Here is an 18,916-nt window from a genome sequence, read left to right on the forward strand (position 1 = left end):
GTAGACTCTCAATGCAGAGGGTAGACTCTCAATGCAGAGGGTAGACTCTCAATGCAGAGGGTAGGACCTAAATGCAGAGGGTAGGACCCTCAATGCAGAGGGTAGGACCCTCAATGCCGAGGGTAGACTCTCAATGCCGAGGGTAGACTCTCAATGCCGAGGGTAGACTCTCAATGCCGAGGGTAGACTCTCAATGCCGAGTGTAGACTCTCAATGCCGAGGGTAGACTCTCAATGCCGAGGGTAGACTCTCAATGCAGAGGGTAGACTCTCAATGCAGAGGGTAGACTCTCAGTGCCGAGGGTAGACTCTCAGTGCCGAGGGTAAACTCCCAATGCAGAGGGTAGACTCCCAATGCAGAGGGTAGACTATCAATGCCGAGGGTAGACTATCAATGCCGAGGGTAGACTCTCAATGCCGAGGGTAGACTCTCAATGCCGAGGGTAGACTCTCAATGCCGAGGGTAGACTCTCAATGCAGTGTAGACTCTCAATGCAGAGGGTAGACTCTCAATGCCGAGGGTAGACTCTCAATGCCGAGGGTAGACTCTCAATGCCGAGGGTAGACTCTCAATGCCGAGGGTAGACTCTCAATGCAGAGGGTAGAACCTTAATGTAGAAGGTACATTCCGGTGTCCGCTCCTTCCCCACCACAGAAACAGCTCTCATCAGAGTCACCAATGATCTGCTTTTGGCCTCTGACTCGGGGTCCTCCACCCTCATCCTTCTTCTCGACCTCTCTGCTGCGTTTGACACTATTGACCACAAGATCTTCCCCCACCGTCTCCAGTACTTCATCCGGCTCTCTGAGATTGCCCGTCACTGGTTCCACTCCTACCTCACTGACAGGATGCTAAGTCTCGCCCCCACACTGTCACCCGTGGGGTCCCCCGGGGCTCTGTGCTCAGTCCAACCCTCTTCACCATCTACAGAAACAGTTGGGGTCGGTGAGGTCTTTCTTCGACAACGAGGACTCCTCTTGAGGGTTGGTTTTGTGGGATGTTCAGGAGATGAGACGGGGGAGTGAGGCATCTCCTATGGATGATTGCATGGCGAGTTGATCGATCGAGTTGGTTCCGATCCGGTAACCACCCTGCTCTCCGAAGGTGGCTTCATCTGACGGGAAAGGGTGAAGACGACAAGAATTTGCCGAAAACCTCTGGCGACGGTGCCCAGCGCTGATGTAAGAGCGATATCATCGGAACTTGGCAACTCTTTTGGTGAACTTCAGAACCTCCCAATAGCAATCTCATGCTTCTGAGGGTCATCCTGAGGCGACTCAGGTGACAAACAAACAAACACCATCTACATGCTTCCCCTCGGGTGTGTCGCCAGCAGACTATGCTGACGACACACAACTCCACCTTGGTCTCCCCCTCTGGGTCCACCTCTGCCACTGTTGCCCGTCTCAGCTCCTGCCAGGGGGAGATAAACGTATGGAGCCATCCAAACCGGTATCCCTCAACAACTCCGTTCTTCCCCACGTAACCTTGATTTCATTTTTTTGGCCTCAACTTTCCCGTCTCTCCCTCCGTTACCAACCTTGGGGTCAGGTTTGTGTCACCCACATCTTCAAAACTTCTCCAAACTCTGTCCCTTCCAGCTGCAGAGAAGCTCGTCCGTGCCTTTGTCTCCTCCAGGTTGGATTACTGTAACGCACTCCCCATCCGGATCCCTGGCAGGAGCCTCCGAAAGCAGCAGTATGTTCAGGACAGCGCTGCCAGGGTCCTGATGAGGGTGTGGAAATACGAGCCCATCACCCCCATCCTCTGCACCATTCACCGGCTCACTATCTTCGCCCGCATTGAGTACAAGGTCTTCCGGCACACCTACCACTGTCTGTCCCCACTTACTTCACTGACCTCCTCACCCACCCAGGACACGGCTCAAGACCATGGGGGGACAGAGCTTTTGAAGCTGCCGCTCCCCGGTGGATGAAAAAAGGGGCTAAAAACATACCTTTTTAGAAAAGCTTAGTTCATTTTTATATTTTTGACTGTCTTGTTTTAATGCTTTTATTGTTTGTCTGTTGCAGGTGTCGTCTGTTCATTTACTACTCTGTGATCCTGGGGGAGAACGCCGCCCTCAGTGCATTGTGGTACGTTTACCGCGCTCCCGCCGCCACCGACTCCTTGGCGGTGCCGGCGCTGTGCGTCATCTTCAGCAGTTTCCTGACGGGGGTGCTGTTCCTGCTCATGTACTACGCCTTCTTTCACCCCAACGGCCCGCGCTTCCCGCACTCGCCCAGCCGCCAGCGCCTGGACCCGGACGCCGCCGCCCACTTCTCAGCGCTGCCGTCCGAGGGCGCCGCCGACTCCCTGCGCTCCAACCCGGGCACCGCCGCCACCACGCTGGAGCGTGACGCCAAGCACTCGGAAAGGGACGGCTGCGTGCCGGTGTTCCAGGTGCGACGCGCCGTGCCGTCCACGACGTTGTCTCGCGCTCCTCGCCTTGAGGAGACGGTCATCAAGATCGACCTGTGCAGGAACCGCTACCCGGCCTGGGAGCGCCACGTCCTGGACCGGGGCATACGCAAAGCCATCCTGGCCATCGACTGCTCCGTGACGCCGCGCCTGCAGTATAAGGATGACGCTCTGGTCCAGGAGAGGTTGGAGTACGAAACCACGTTGTAGTGAGCAGCAACGACGACTCTAGCAATAAAAGGTTCCTACTGGTCTGAAAGAAGATGGTGGACCTGCTCTCTGCTCTCAGGAGAGGAGAATATTTTTTTTTTTTACCGAGTCTCATCAGGGAAGTCCTGTGGGATACAAGCCAAAACCTGAGACCATGTGTTGATCCAGGTTGGTCGGGGTCAGCACATCCAGGATAAGTTGTTGGATTCAGACCCTGAGAGAACACTTTGACCTAGGTTGGTTGGGGTCAACACCTCCAGGATAAGTTGTTGTTGGATTCAGACCCTGAGTGGATATTTTGATTGAGGTTAGTCGACTCGGGATCAGCACATCCAGGATAAGTTGCTGTTGGATTCAGACCCTGAGAAGATATATTGATCCAGGTTGGTCGACTCGGGATCAGCACATCTAGGATAAGTTGCTTTTGGATTCAGACCCCATGCGGATATGTGGTTCCAGATTGGTTGACTCGGGATCAACACATCCAGGATAAGTTGCTGTTGGATTCAGACCCTGAGAAGATATATTGATCCAGGTTGGTCGACTCGGGATCAGCACATCTAGGATAAGTTGCTCTTGGATTCAGACCCTGAGAGGATATTTTGATCGAGGTTAGTCGACTCGGGATCAACACATCCAAGATAAGTTGCTGTTGGATTCAGACCCCGAGAGGATATGTTGATCCAGATTGGTCGACTCAGGGTCAACACATCCAGGATAAGTTGCTGTTGGATTCAGACTCTGAAAGGATATGTTGATCCAGGTTGGTTGGGATCACCACATCCAGGATAATTTGTTGGATTCTGTTCCTGCTCTCAGTGCCAAAAAACCTTCTGCTGGTTTTCCCACAAGTGTCGACTTTTTAAGATCCTGAACCAGAAGAAAAAACTCCAACATCTTGAAAGAACTACAGTATCTCATTTTAACTCATAAGAATCCACTTTACAGGTCTTCAACTGGAGGTGCGGGACCCGCGTTCGTGCTCATAGACTTAGATTGGTCACATCTAGTCTTAGACTTGGATTGGTCACATCTAGTCTTAAACTTAGATTGGTCACATCTAGTCTTGGACTTAGATTGGTCACATCTAGTCTTAGACTTAGATTGGTCACATCTAGTCTTAGACTTAGATTGGTCACATCTAGTCTTAGACTTAGATTGGTCACATCTAGTCTTAGACTTAGATCGGTCACATCTAGTCTTAGACTTAGATTGGTCACATCTAGTCTTAGACTTAGATTGGTCACATCTAGTCTTAGACTTAGATTGGTCACATCTTGTCTTAGACTTAGATTGGTCACATCTAGTCTTAGACTTAGATTGGTCACATCTAGTCTTTGACTTAGATTGGTCACATCTAGTCTTAGACTTAGATTGTTACATCTAGTCTTAGACTTAGATTGGTCACATCTAGTCTTAGACTTAGATTTTTTCGCCATACACCTCAGTCATATAAGTTGGTACGTGACATGTGCTAAGTGTTAGCATCCAAACGTTAGCGTGTTAGCATGCTATAAGTGACATATGCTAACTGTTAGCATCCAAACATTAGCCTGTTAGCATGCTATACGTGACATATGCTAACTCTTAGCATCCAAAAATTAGCGTGTTAGCATGCTGTAAGTGACATATGCTAACTGTTAGCATCCAAACATTAGCCTGTTAGCATGCTATAAGTGACATATGCTAAGTGTTAGCATCCAAACATTAGTGTGTTAGCATGCTATAAGTGACATATATTAACTGTTAGCATCCAAACATTAGCGTGTTAGCATGCTGTAAGTGACATATGCTAACTGTTAGCATCCAAACATTAGCCTGTTAGCATGCTATAAGTGACATATGCTAACTGTTAGCATCCAAACATTAGCCTGTTAGCATGCTATACGTGACATATGCTAACTGTTAGCATCCAAACATTAGCGTGTTAGCATGCTATATAAGTGACATATGTTAACTGTTAGCATCCAAACATTAGTGTGTTAGCATGCTATAAGTGACATACATTAACTGTCAGCATCCAAACATTAGCGTGTTAGCATGCTGTAAGTGACATATGCTAACTGTTAGCATCCAAACATTAGCCTGTTAGCATGCTATAAGTGACATATGCTAACTGTTAGCATCCAAACATTAGTGTTAGCATGCTATAAGTGACATATGCTAACTGTTAGCATCCAAACATTGGCAAGTTAGCATGCTATAAGTGACATATGCTAACTGTTAGCATCCAAACATTAGCATGTTAGCATGCTAACTTTTTAAGACAATTTTGCCGCCGTACACCTGAGTCATATAAGTTGGTATGTGATATGCTAACTGTTAGCATGCTAACTTTTTTGCCAATTTTTCCACCATACACCTCAGTCATATAAGTCTGTACGTGACATATGCTAACTGTTAGCATTTTAACGTTGCCATGCTAACTTTTTGGCCAATTTTGCTGCCGTACAGCTCAGTCATATAAGTTGGTGCGTGACGCATGCTAACCGTTAGCATGCTAACGTTAGCATTATTCGATTGACAGTACATTTGTGCGACACTAAAAGGTGTCATGAACACAAAAACATGGCTAATGTGTTCTGTGTCTTGAAAAAGTGGATTCTTATGGGCTAGAAGATGGAGAATAGGCTTGTGGAGGCGGACATGGATCTACTTGGTCCTGTCTTTCCACGGAGCGCCAAGCACAGAAAGTGAGGAGACTAGACTGGGAAGGAAAGAGGAAAGGAGTCAAGGAAGCGAGGAGGATGTACAGTACTGTGAACATGCTAACTTTTTCTAGTACTTTATCGGTACCGACCCAACGCCGACTCACCTAAAATCAAACGGTGCCACATTTTGATACCTTTTTGTTGTCATTTTCCATGCCTGATGGAATGAGGCGGTGCTAGCTCCATGCTAATTTACATGGGATACACCCTAGACATGCTACCGATTAGCATTAGCAATTTTACATGGCGATTTTTTTTTGAAAATGATGAATGGAATTAGAATGAGGGTGAGTCAGAACGGACTGGTATGTGCAATACTTGCAGTACAAACACTTTGTGGGGCGCAACAAGAGGCAAGGTAATGGCAAAGACTACTTCCTGGAAGAAAACAAGTATGAAAGTAGCAAATATTGAAGTACTGTGACGGCTCCTATGAGGGGTGGGGGAGGGGCAGCTCCACCCCGCCAAAATAAGAGTGTGTGTGTGTGTGTGTGTGTCCTGTGCAACCATGGTTCCCTCCTGGACTTTGTTCCACCAAATAGTGTGTTTCCATTGGAATTGGACCAAATAGTTCCTGGAAGTACCATCACGACCACAAGCAAGTGTGATCACCTTTGCGTTGCCATGGTAACTGCTACTCACCCCTTTGTGTTGCCGTGGTAACTGCTACTCACCCCTCTGTGTTGCCGTGGTAACTGCTACTCACCCCTTTGCGTTGCCGTGGTAACTGCTACTCACCCCTTTGCGTTGCCGTGGTAACTGCTACTCACCCCTCTGTGTTGCCGTGGTAACTGCTACTCACCCCTTTGCGTTGCCGTGGTAACTGCTACTCACCCCTTTGCGTTGCCATGGTAACTGCTACTCACCCCTTTGCGTTGCCATGGTAACTGCTACTCACCCCTTTGTGTTGCCATGGTAACTGCTACTCACCCTAACATCACCAACTTCCTGCTCGCATCGTTAAGTTGCAACTTTGTTAAGCAGAAAATTCTGACTTCTGAGGGCCCACGGTACCACCTTGGTACTACCCTGGTACCACCTTGGTACCAAGGTAGTATCAAGGTGGTAGCAAGTTAATACCAAGGTAGTATCAAGGTAGTACCAAAGTAGTATCAAGGTAGTACCAAGGTAGTATCAAGATGGTACCAAGGTAGTACCAAGGTAGTATCAAGGTGGTACCAAGGTAGTACCAAGGTGGTATCAAGGAAGTACCAATGTGGTACCAAGGTAGTACCAAGGTGTTACCAAGGTATTACCAATTTGGCACCAAGGTAGTATCAAGGTTGTACCAAGGTGGTACCAAGGTAGTATCAAGGTGTTACCAAGGTAGTACCAAGGTGGTACCAAGGTAGTATCAAGGTGGTAGCAAGTTAATATCAAGGTGGTAGCAAGTTAATATCAAGGTGGTACCAAGGTAGTATCAAGGTGGTAGCAAGTTAATATCAAGGTGGTACCAAGGTAGTATCAAGGTAGTACAAATGTGGTATCAAGGTAGTACACGTGGTATCAAGGTAGTATCAAGGTGGTACCAAGGTAGTATCAAGGTGGTACCAAGGTAGTACCAAGGTGGTACCAAGGTAGTACCAATGTGGTACCAAGGTAGTATCAAGGTGGTAGCAAGTTAATATCAAGGTGGTACCAAGGTAGTATCAAGGTGGTACCAAGGTGGTACCAAGGTAGTATCAAGGTGGTACCAAGGTAGTACCAAGGTGGTATCAAGGAAGTACCAATGTGGTACCAAGGTAGTACCAAGGTGTTACCAAGGTATTACCAATTTGGTACCAAGGTAGTATGAAGGTTGTACCAAGGTAGTATCAAGGTGTTACCAAGGTAGTACCAATATGGTACAAAGGTAGTATCAAGGTGTTACCAAGGTAGTACCAAGGTGGTACCAAGGTAGTATCAAGGTGGTAGCAAGTTAATATCAAGGTCGTACCAAGGTAGTACCAAGGTGGTACCAAGGTAGTATCAAGGTGGTAGCAAGTTAATATCAAGGTGGTACCACCAAGGTAGTATCAAGGTAGTACAAATGTGGTATCAAGGTAGTACCAAGGTGGTATCAAGGTAGTATCAAGGTGGTACCAAGGTAGTATCAAGGTGGTACCAAGGTAGTACCAATGTGGTACCAAGGTAGTATCAAGGTGTTACCAAGGTAGTACCAAGGTGGTACCAAGGTAGTACCAATGTGGTACCAATGTAGTATCAAGGTGGTAGCAAGTTAATATCAAGGTGGTACCAAGGTAGTACCAAGGTAGTACAAATGTGGTATCAAGGTAGTACCAAGGTAGTACACATGTGGTATCAAGGTAGTATCAAGGTGGTACCAAGGTAGTATCAAGGTGGTACCAAGGTGGTAGCAAGGTAATATCAAGGTAGTATCAAGGTAGTACAAATGTGGTATCAAGGTAGTACCAAGGTGGTATCAAGGTAGTACCAAGGTAGTACAAATGTGGTATCAAGGTAGTACAAATCTGGTATCAAGGTAGTATCAAGATGGTACCAAGGTAGTACCAAGGTGGTATCAAGGTACTATCAAGGTGGTAGCAAGGTAATATCAAGGTAGTACCAAGGTAGTACAAATGTGGTATCAAGGTAGTATCAAGGTAGTACCAAGGTAGTATCAAGATGGTACCAAGGTAGTACCAAGGTACTATCAAGGTGGTAGCAAGGTAATATCAAGCTAGTACAAATGTGGTATCAAGGTAGTATCAAGGTAGTACCAAGGTAGTATCAAGATGGTACCAAGGTAGTACCAAGATGGTATCAAGGTACTATCAAGGTGGTAGCAAGGTAATATCAAGCTAGTACAAATGTGGTATCAAGGTAGTACCAATGTGGTACCAAGGTAGTATCAAGGTAGTACCAAGGTAGTATCAAGGTGGTACCAATGTGTTACCAAGGTAGTATCAAGGTAGTACCAAGGTGGTCACACAAAATGTGGTGTCTCAAAAAGTAGTCCGTCTTTGGTATCCAGGTGGGCGCTTTGAAGTACCAAAGTGGTCCTTTAAAGGGTGCTCCCTTGGTGGTACCAAGTTAGGTACAAAGTTGGTCCCTCAAAGTGTGGTCCCTTGGTGGTACTAAGTTAGGTACAAAGTTGGTCCCTCAAAGTGTGGTTCCTTGGTGGTACCAAGTTAGGTACAAAGTTGGTCCGTCAAAGTGTGGTCCCTTGGTTGTACCAAGGTGGTCCCACAAGAGGTGGTCTGTTCTTGGTGCCAAGTTAGTCCCTTTTTGGAACAAAGATGGTCCCTCAAAGTGTGGCCCCTTGGTCGTTAAAAGGTGGTCCCTTTGTGGTACCAAGATTTATTCTTTTGGTACCAAGATGGACCCACAAAAGGTGGTGCTTTGGTGGTACCAGGCTAGTCCTTCTGTGGTATCAAGGTGGGCGCTTTGTAGTACCAGGATGGTCCCACAAAAGGTGGTTCCTTTGTGGTACAAAATTAGTCCCTTTTTGGTACCAAGGTGGCCTCTTTTGGGGTACTAAGTTGGTCCCTTTTGGGTGCCAAGGTAGTCTCAAAATAGATGGCCACTTTGTGGTACCAAGGTGGTCCCTCAAAGGGTGGTCTCTTTGTGGGACCAATATTTCTTCTTTTGGTACAAAGGTGGACCCACAAAAGATGGTCCCTTTTGTGGTACCAAGTCAGTCCCTTTTTGGTACGAAGATTTGTAGGACAAAGCTAGTCCCACTGGTATCAGGGTGGGTGCTTTGTAGTATCAAGGTGGTCCCACAAAATGAGCTTCGTGGTACACAATTAGTTCCTTTTGGGTACCAAAGTGGTCCCACAAAGGTGGTCTCTTTGTGGTACAAGATTAGTCCCTTTTGGGTACCAAAGTGGTCCCACAAAGGTGGTCTCTTTGTGGTACAAGATTAGTCCCTTTTGGGTACCAAGGTGGTCCCACAAAGGTGTTCTCTTTGTGGTACAAGATTAGTCCCTTTTGGGTACCAAAGTGGTCCCACAAAGGTGGTCTCTTTGTGGTACAAGATTAGTCCCTTTTGGGTACCAAAGTGGTCCCACAAAGGTGGTCTCTTTGTGGTACAAGATTAGTCCCTTTTGGGTACAAAGGTGGTCCCACAAAGGTGGTCTCTTTGTGGTACAAGATTAGTCCCTTTTGGGTACCAAAGTGGTCCCACAAAGGTGTTCTCTTTGTGGTATAAGATTAATCCCTTTTGGGTACCAAAGTGGTCCCACAAAGGTGTTCTCTTTGTGGTACAAGATTAGTCCCTTTTGGGTACAAAAGTGGTCCCACAAAGGTGGTCTCTTTGTGGTACAAGATTAGTCCCTTTTGGGCACCAAAGTGGTCCCACAAAGGTGTTCTCTTTGTGGTACAAGATTAGTCCCTTTTGGGTACCAAGGTGGTCCCACAAAGGTGGTCTCTTTGTGGTACAAGATTAGTCCCTTTTGGGTACCAAAGTGGTCCCACAAAGGTGTTCTCTTTGTGGTACAAGATTAGTCCCTTTTGGGTACCAAAGTGGTCCCACAAAGGTGGTCTCTTTGTGGTACAAGATTAGTCCCTTTTGGGTACCAAAGTGGTCCCACAAAGGTGTTCTCTTTGTGGTATAAGATTAGTCCCTTTTTGGTACCAAAGTGGTCCCACAAAGGTGTTCTCTTTGTGGTACAAGATTAGTCCCTTTTGGGTACCAAAGTGGTCCCACAAAGGTGTTCTCTTTGTGGTATAAGATTAGTCCCTTTTGGGTACCAAAGTGGTCCCACAAAGGTGGTCTCTTTGTGGTACAAGATTAGTCCCTTTTGGGTACCAAAGTGGTCCCACAAAAAGTGGTCTGTTCTTGGTACCAAGTAGGTCCCTTTTTGGTACAAAGATGGTCCCTCAAAGTGTGGCCCTTTGTAGTACCAATGTGGTCCCACAAAAGGTGGCCTCTTCGTCATACAAAATTAGTCCCTTTTGGTACCAAGGTGGTCCCACAAAAGGTGGCCTCTTTTGGGGTACTAAGTTGGTTCCTTTTGGGGTACCAAGGTGGTTTCAAAATAGATGGCCACTTTGTGGTACCAAGGTGGTCCCTCAAAAGATGGCCTTTTCGTGGTACCAAGTTAGTCCCTTTTTGGTACAAAGATGGTCCCTCAAAGTGTGTACCAAGATTAGTCCCTTTTGGGTACCAAAGTGGTGCCACAAAGGTGGTCTGTTCTTGGTACCAAGTCGGTCCCTTTTTGGTACAAAGATGGTCCCTCAAAGTGTGTACCAAGATTAGTCCCTTTTGGGTACCAAAGTGGTGCCACAAAGGTGGTCTCTTTGTTGTACAAAATTAGTCCATTTTGGGTACCAAAGTGGTCCCACAAAGGTGGTCTGTTCTTGGTACCAAGTCGGTCCCTTTTTGGTACAAAGATGGTCCCTCAAAGTGTCTCTTTGTGGTACAAGATTAGTCCCTTTTGGGTACCAAAGTGGTCCCACAAAGGTGTTCTCTTTGTGGTATAAGATTAGTCCCTTTTGGGTACCAAAGTGGTCCCACAAAGGTGGTCTCTTTGTGGTACAAGATTAGTCCCTTTTGGGTACCAAAGTGGTCCCACAAAAAGTGGTCTGTTCTTGGTACCAAGTAGGTCCCTTTTTGGTACAAAGATGGTCCCTCAAAGTGTGGCCCTTTGTAGTACCAATGTGGTCCCACAAAAGGTGGCCTCTTCGTCATACAAAATTAGTCCCTTTTGGTACCAAGGTGGTCCCACAAAAGGTGGCCTCTTTTGGGGTACTAAGTTGGTTCCTTTTGGGGTACCAAGGTGGTTTCAAAATAGATGGCCACTTTGTGGTACCAAGGTGGTCCCTCAAAAGATGGCCTTTTCGTGGTACCAAGTTAGTCCCTTTTTGGTACAAAGATGGTCCCTCAAAGTGTGTACCAAGATTAGTCCCTTTTGGGTACCAAAGTGGTGCCACAAAGGTGGTCTGTTCTTGGTACCAAGTCGGTCCCTTTTTGGTACAAAGATGGTCCCTCAAAGTGTGTACCAAGATTAGTCCCTTTTGGGTACCAAAGTGGTGCCACAAAGGTGGTCTCTTTGTTGTATAAAATTAGTCCATTTTGGGTACCAAAGTGGTCCCACAAAGGTGGTCTGTTCTTGGTACCAAGTCGGTCCCTTTTTGGTACAAAGATGGTCCCTCAAAGTGTGTACCAAGATTAGTCCCTTTTGGGTACCAAAGTGGTGCCACAAAGGTGGTCTGTTCTTGGTACCAAGTCGGTCCCTTTTTGGTACAAAGATGGTCCCTCAAAGTGTGTACCAAGATTAGTCCCTTTTGGGTACCAAAGTGGTGCCACAAAGGTGGTCTCTTTGTTGTACAAAATTAGTCCATTTTGGGTACCAAAGTGGTCCCACAAAGGTGGTCTGTTCTTGGTACCAAGTCGGTCCCTTTTTGGTACAAAGATGGTCCCTCAAAGTGTGGCCCTTGGTCGTAACAAGGTGGTCCTACAAAGAGTGGTGTCTTTGTGGTACCAAAATTTCTTCTTTTTGTACCAAGGTGGTCCTTTTGTGGTACCAAGCTCATCCCTCTGGTTTCAAGGTGGGCGCTTTGTAGTACCATATGAGTCCCTTTTGGGTCCCACAAAAGGTGGTCCCTTTGTGGTACCAAGCTAGTCCCTCTGTGGTATCAAAGTGGCTGCTTTGTAGTACCAAGGTGGTCCCACAAAAGGTGGTCTGTACTTGGTACTAAGTTGGTTCCTTTTGGGGTACCAAGGCGGTTTCAAAATAGATGACCATTTGGTGGTACCAAGGTGGTCCCTTTGTGGTACGAAGCTGTAGTACCAAGGTGGTCCCACAAAGGGTGGTGTCTTCGTGGTACAAAATAAGTCCCGTTTGGGTAACAAAGTGGTCCCACAAAAAGTTGGTCCCTTTTAGGGTCCCAAGGTGGTCTTAAAATAGATGACCACTTTGTGGTACCAAGGTGGTCCCACATAAGGTGGTCTAAGTTGGTGCCTTTTGGGGTCCCAAGGTGGTCCCTCAAAAGATGGCCTTTTTGTGGTACCACGTTAGTCTCAGTTTGGTTTAAAAAAAAAAAAGGTGGTCCCCCAAGGTGTGGTCCCTTTTGGGGTACCAAGGTGGTCTCAAAATAGTTGGCCACTTTTTGGTACCAAGGTGGTCCCTCAAGAGATGGCCTTTTCGTGGTACCCTAACCCACTTTGGTTTAAAAAAAAAAGGTGGTCCCACAAGGTGTGGTCCCTTGTTTGTAACATGGTGGTACCACAAAAGGTGGTCTCTTTGTGGTACGAGGTTGGTCCCTTTTGGGTACCAAGGTGGTCCCACAATAGGTGTTACCTTAGTGGTACCAAGGTCTACTCTTAATGGTATGAAGACCTGGTCCTGGTCCTGGTCCTGGTCCAGCGCACTTTGCATACATGAGACCATTATTACACAATCCTGTTTCCAGTTTATTTTGGGAAGAATTGATTCTTTCACTGGAACGACGCTTTGATATTAATTATGTTAATGAGGTGGTGTATCATTTTTATTGATTATGTTAATGAGGTGGTGGTGTATAATTTATGCAAATGATATGCGTGGATCTCGTTTGTGCCAAAATGACAACAAGAAGCCTTTGAGGAAATCCTTCAGGATGTGAAGAGACTAAATAGTTCATTCATGTGTGTACTTCCTGTTTGTGTGTACTTCCTGTTTGTGTGTACCTTGTCATCCTGTCTTTGGACTTGGAGTACTTTCAAGGTCTTTGTGAGAACACTCCTGGTTGGACCAAGGTCTTTGTAAGAACACTCCTGGTTTGGCTTTCTGTGTTGGTTTTTTTGCGCCATGAGTGGAAAGAGGTGGTCTGGATTGGGTCACATATAAAAATACTGCGCCGTGGTCATTGACTTGGTTTACTCACGTGGTCCACAAGATGGTGGCAGCTCTACTGTCAGATATTCAAATGAGGTTGGAGGCGGGGCTTAGGTTGTGTTACATTTTTATATGCCGGAGTAGAAACGTGTAAATAAGACGAACACACGGACAAATGTCCCAGTCATGTGCCATACCACTGGTTGTCTTACCGATCCGATACCAAGTCGAGTCCAGGCTGCTATTGGCGATACCGACGATACTTGGTGCAAATATTCAGTAACTAGAGTGTCCGCACACGTGTGAAAAGTGGTTTTCTATGTTCTCAAAACAGTCAAAATGGAAATTAATGATACAAAGCTGACATTTAAAAAGTAATAATAATAATAATAATAAAGTTAGTCAGTTATGTTTTTAAATGTTTATCATATTTCTTTATAGTTTTTTTTTTAAATAGAAAAACATGAAAATCTTCCTGGTGGAAAAAGTTTAGTCGTGTAAAATATTAGAAGCTCTCAAAATAAAATATACTTCAAATGTTAACAAAGTTTGTTTAGTTCATGACAAAATAAAACATACTAACTTATGAATGAATGAAATAGTAAAATGACAACATAACATAATTATATTACTTCTTTTTTTTAAACAGATTTAGGAAAAAAAAAAAAGCTAATTTTTGTTGCATAAAGGGCGGCTTAAAAAAATTCATCCTAATAAAAATAAAAAATGTAACACATTTTTTAAAAATTATGAATCAAAAAAGAAGAGTCGGCAAGAATTGTTTAGTTCATGACAAAATAAAACATACTAACTTATGAATGAATGAAATAGTAAAATGACAACATAACATAACTTTTTTTTTTTAAACAGATTTTTTTTTTAAATGCACATTTTTGTTGCCTAAAGGGCGGCTTAAAAAAATGTATCTGTATAAAAATAATTTTTTTTAAACATTTTTGAAAATGATGAATCAATGAAGAAGAGTGTTTAGTTCATTACAAAATAAAACATACTAACTTATGAATGAATGAATTAGTAAAATGACAACATCCATAAAAAAGTGTTAAATGTGTAATTTGAACATGAATATTTATATAAGGCAGAATTTATGTAACAGTGACACTATCTTATTATTATGATTATTATTATTATTGTTATTATTATTATTATTATCATTATTATTATTATTGCTACGATTATTGTTATTATCATTATTATTATCATTATTGTTATGATTATTATTATTGTTATTATTATTGGTAGGATTATGATTATCATTATTATTGTTATGATTATTATTATCATTATTATTATTATTATTATTATCATTATTGTTATGATTATTATTAGTATGATTATGATTATCATTATTATTGTTATGATTATTATTATCATTATTATTATTATTATCATTATTGTTATGATTATTATTATTATTATTGTTATTATTATTGGTATGATTATGATTATCATTATTATTGTTATGATTATTATTATTATTATGATTATTATTTTTGTTATGATTATGATTATTATGGGCTGCTTGCACGATGTCGACACCAACAAATTCTGCATTTTACTATTTCTTCTCACGCAGTCATGTGCTAGCTTCTTAACTGTTAGCATGCTAACGTTAGCATTCAAGTGCTAACTTTTTTTTGTGCACATTTTACACTTTTTTCTCGAATTCCGCAGCCATGTTACTTGAAATGTGAGACATGCTAACTGTTAGCGTACCATCGTTAGCACAAATGCTAAGCGTTGGCATTTTAATGTGCGCATGCTAATGTTTTAGGCTAGCTGTGTAGCTCATTTTGTAGCGTTACACCTAAAAGTCACGGCTTCGGAGACTCGGCACCATTAAAAAGCACAAAATATCAAAATGGCCGCCGCATGTTTTTGAATGTTTCCTGTCAGTATGGGGAGGAAAAAGTTTGGACACCCCTGAACTAAAGTATCAATACTTTGATTTGAGATCTGGTATCGGCGGTATCGCTAGTTCAGTATCGCCACGCATGTCGTCAAAACCGAAACAAAAAAAAACTCATTTTGATGAATTTGTTCCAGACAATAAGAGCACAATTTATTATCGAGGAGAAGGCACTGAAATAGAAACATCATCTGTAGATTTTATTCTGAAAAACTGCCAGCTGTCGCAAGAGTTAACAGTCAATAATGGTAGTACTTTTAGTTTGACAGTCAACTAATCGTAGTACTTTTAGTTTGACAGTCAACTAATCGTAGTACTTTTAGTTTAACAGTCAACTAATTGTAGTACTTTTAGTTTGACAGTCAACTAATCGTAGTACTTTTAGTTTGGCAGTCAACTAATTGTAGTACTTTTATTTTGACAGTCAATGAATGAGTGAGAAGGTGAGTGGAAGTGAGTGAAATGTTTGTAAGTTTGATGCTGCGTGTGAAATGTACATGATCAATGAAATATATCAATAAATATTTCAAATCACTCAACTTCTTTTTGGACTTTAATTATATGTGTATTTAGTTTTTTATTTAATTTTATTTGTCATTCATTTATTTTTTTATTTTATTCCTTTTTATTATTATTTTTTATTTATTAACTTTTTTATTTTCATTTTTTAATTATTTTATTTTTGGACTTTATTTTTTAAATTTCTTTATTTCTTATTTTCTTTTTGGACTTCAATAATTGTATTATTATTTAATTGTTTTCTTTTGTTTTTTATTCTTAAAAATATTGTATTGATGTTCTTTTTTAGACTTTATGATTTTGTTTTTTCCTTATTTTTAATGTATTTGATTTTATGTATTTTTATTTATTAACTTTATTATTATTTATTCGAACTTTTGGGACTTTATTTAGTTTTTTCTTTTATTTTTAGACTTAAATTGTTTTATTTAGTTTTTTATTTGAATTTTTCATTCATTTCATTTTCTTTTTGGACTATTTTATTCATATTCGTAATTTATTTTATTGTATTTTTTTATTTTCATTTTTAAATTATTTTATTTTTGGACATTTAAAAAATGTTATTTCTTAATTTCTTTTTGTATGTCAATTATTTATTTTATCATTATTTGTTTTGTTATTCTTTAAATTGTATTTATGTTCTTTTTAGACTTTATTTGTTATTTAATTTGTTTTTTCTTAGTTTTTATTATTATATTTTTTGACTTATTCATTTACCATAGTTATTTTAATTTTTTTTTCTTTTTGGACTTTATTTGTGCATTTAATTTTTTATTTGATTAGATTTTTTTATTCATTTTATTTTTGGACTTTACACATTTTTTTGGTTTGTTTTTTCTTTTCTTTTCTTTTATTTATTTTATTATTTTTTATTTTCATTTTTTTATTTTATTTTTGGACTTCAATTATTTTCTTTTTTCTTTTGTTTTTATTCTTAAATGTTGTATTTATGTTCTTTTTGGTTATTTAATTAGTTTTTTCCTATTTTTTATATATTAAATTTTTTTACTGTATTTATTTTAACTTTCTTTTTCGCGTTTTGGACTTAAACCCTGAAGAGGTTTAAAAAATAAAGTTCAAGATGTTTCATTAAGTGAACTTCCTGTAGATTGTCTTTACTATTTGACACTTCAAAATAAAGTTCTACTCAGACTATCCCTCCATCCATCCATTTTCTACCGCTTGTCAGTACTTTTCTGGGATCACAGTCCTCAGACTTCCCGGTTTGGTCTATTCAGGTGTACTGGAGAGGTGAGGTTTATTTAGGTGTACTGGAGAGGTAAGGTCTACTCAGGTGTACTGGAGAGGTGAGGTCTATTCAAGTGTACTGGAAAGGTAAGGTCTATTCAGGTGTACTGGAGAGGTAAGGTCTATTCAGGTGTACTGGAGAGGTAAGGTCTATTCAGGTGTACCGGAGAGGTAAGGTCTATTCAGGTGTACCGGAGAGGTAAGGTCTATTCAGGTGTACCGGAGAGGTAAGGTCTATTCAGGTGTACTGGAGAGGAGGCTACGCCGGATAGTCCAACCTCGGATTCAGGAGGAACAGTGTGGTTTTGGTCCTGGTCGTGGAACTGTGGACCAGCTCTATACTCTGGGCAGGGTCCTTGAGGGTGCATGGGAGTTTGCCCAACCAGTCTACATGTGCTTTGTGGACTTGGAGAAGGCATTGGACCGTGTCCCTCGGGAAGTCCTGTGGGGAGTGCTCAGAGAGTATGGGGTATCGGACTGTCTGATTGTGGCGGTCCACTCCCTGTATGATCAGTGTCAGAGCTTGGTCCGCATTGCCGGCAGTAAGTCGGACACGTTTCCAGTGAGGGTTGGACTCCGCCAAGGCTGCCCTTTGTCACCCATTCTGTTCTGAACTTTTATGGACAGAATTTCTAGGCGCATTCAAGGCGTTGAGGGGATCTGGTTTGGTGGTTGCAGGATTAGGTCTCTGCTTTTTGCAGATGATGTGGTCCTGATGGCTTCATCTGGCCAGGATCTTCAGCTCTCACTGGATCGGTTCGCAGCCGAGTGTGAAGCGACTGGGATGGGAATCAGCACCTCCAAGTCCGAGTCCATGGTTCTCGCCCGGAAAAGGGTGGCGTGCCATCTCCGGGTTTGGGAGGAGATCTTGCCCCAAGTGGAGGAGTTCAAGTACCTCGGAGTCTTGTTCACGAGTGAGGGAAGAGTGGATGGTGAGATCGACAGGCGGATGGATCGGTGCGGCGTCTTCAGTAATGCGGACGCTGTATCGATCCGTTGTGGTGAAGAAGGAGCTGAGCCGGAAGGCAAAGCTCTCAATTTACCGGTCGATCTACGTTCCCATCCTCACCTATGGTCATGAGCTTTGGGTTATGACTGAAAGGACAAGATCACGGGTACAAGCGGCCGAAATGAGTTTCCTCCGCCGGGTGGTGGGTCTCTCCCTTAGAGATAGGGTGAGAAGATCTGCCATCCGGGAGTAGATCAAAGTAAAGCCACTGTTCTTCCACATGGAGAGGAGCCAGATGAGGTGGTTCGGGCATCTGGTCAGGATGCCACCCGAACGCCTCCCTAGGGAGGTGTTTAGGGCACGTCCGACCGGTAGGAGGCCACGGGGAAGACCCAGGACACGTTGGGGAGACTATGTCTCCCGGCTGGCCTGGGAACGCCTCGGGATCCCCCACATTGCTGCAAGTCCAGAGGCAGGGATTTGTTGTGTCCTGCCCTCGGATCTCGGAGTCATTCTCCCCATTCTCCTAGACTCCAGGGACAAACCGTGTCACCTGGTCCTCGGGGGCCAGGTTTCTGGAAACATATGGTTGTCTCAGGGCCTCCAGAGAGTCCACCTCTGGTCTCCGGTCGCCAATTTTGGATTTGTAGATCCAAGGTGTTTAAAGGTGGAGACAAGAACCGGGGTAACATGGAACTGGAAGGGTGGTGGGTCGGGACCGTCATCTATGTGCCAAAGTTCAGACTTCGCCCGGCTGACGTTAAGACTCCCTTGTCAAAGGTGCTGAGGGCGTCACCAGCAGGTGTGCAAGTGCCCAGTGGTACACCTAGGTCATCCTGGTCTTTAGGTGGTCAATGACGCAGTTGAATAGCTTGGAGGAAGGGAGGGGGGGGGCGATCCAACCTGACCAGACCTGACCCAGCCTTGTCTCCCACCACTAATGCTGGGGAACTAGTCCGAGTCTCTTCGGTCCACACACAGTTCTCAGCACGATGATACAGCTGCCATAGAGGGGGGGTTATTTTGGGAGGAGCTCCGGTTCCAGAGTGGTCCATGGTCCACCGTGTCAAAGGCAGCTTTAAGGTCGATGAATGCCACATAGATGTACTTTTCCATGAGCCAGAGATGTGGTCTATGGTGGGTCTGTTAGGCATACAGGTTGTTC

The 18,916-nt window shown here is 43.4% G+C and overlaps 1 protein-coding gene across 2 annotated transcripts in view; it reads left to right on the forward strand.

The window, feature by feature from the left end:
- xkr4 (XK related 4) overlaps window positions 1-3,888 on the forward strand; it is a 43,376-nt gene extending 39,488 nt beyond the window's left edge. The window contains exons 4-5 of one of the 2 annotated variants that reach the window (XM_062069705.1): window positions 2,034-2,096; window positions 2,247-3,888. In XM_062069705.1, the coding sequence (XP_061925689.1) occupies window positions 2,034-2,096; window positions 2,247-2,631 (448 nt within the window). In that variant the 3' untranslated portion in view covers window positions 2,632-3,888. Of the gene's footprint in view, window positions 1-2,033 lie in introns of both variants that reach the window. The other variant, XM_062069704.1, reaches the window with a different exon arrangement.
- The last annotated feature ends 15,028 nt before the right edge of the window (window positions 3,889-18,916 follow it).

This window comes from Entelurus aequoreus, linkage group LG14, assembly GCF_033978785.1.
Source record: "Entelurus aequoreus isolate RoL-2023_Sb linkage group LG14, RoL_Eaeq_v1.1, whole genome shotgun sequence".
NCBI lineage: Eukaryota > Metazoa > Chordata > Actinopteri > Syngnathiformes > Syngnathidae > Entelurus > Entelurus aequoreus.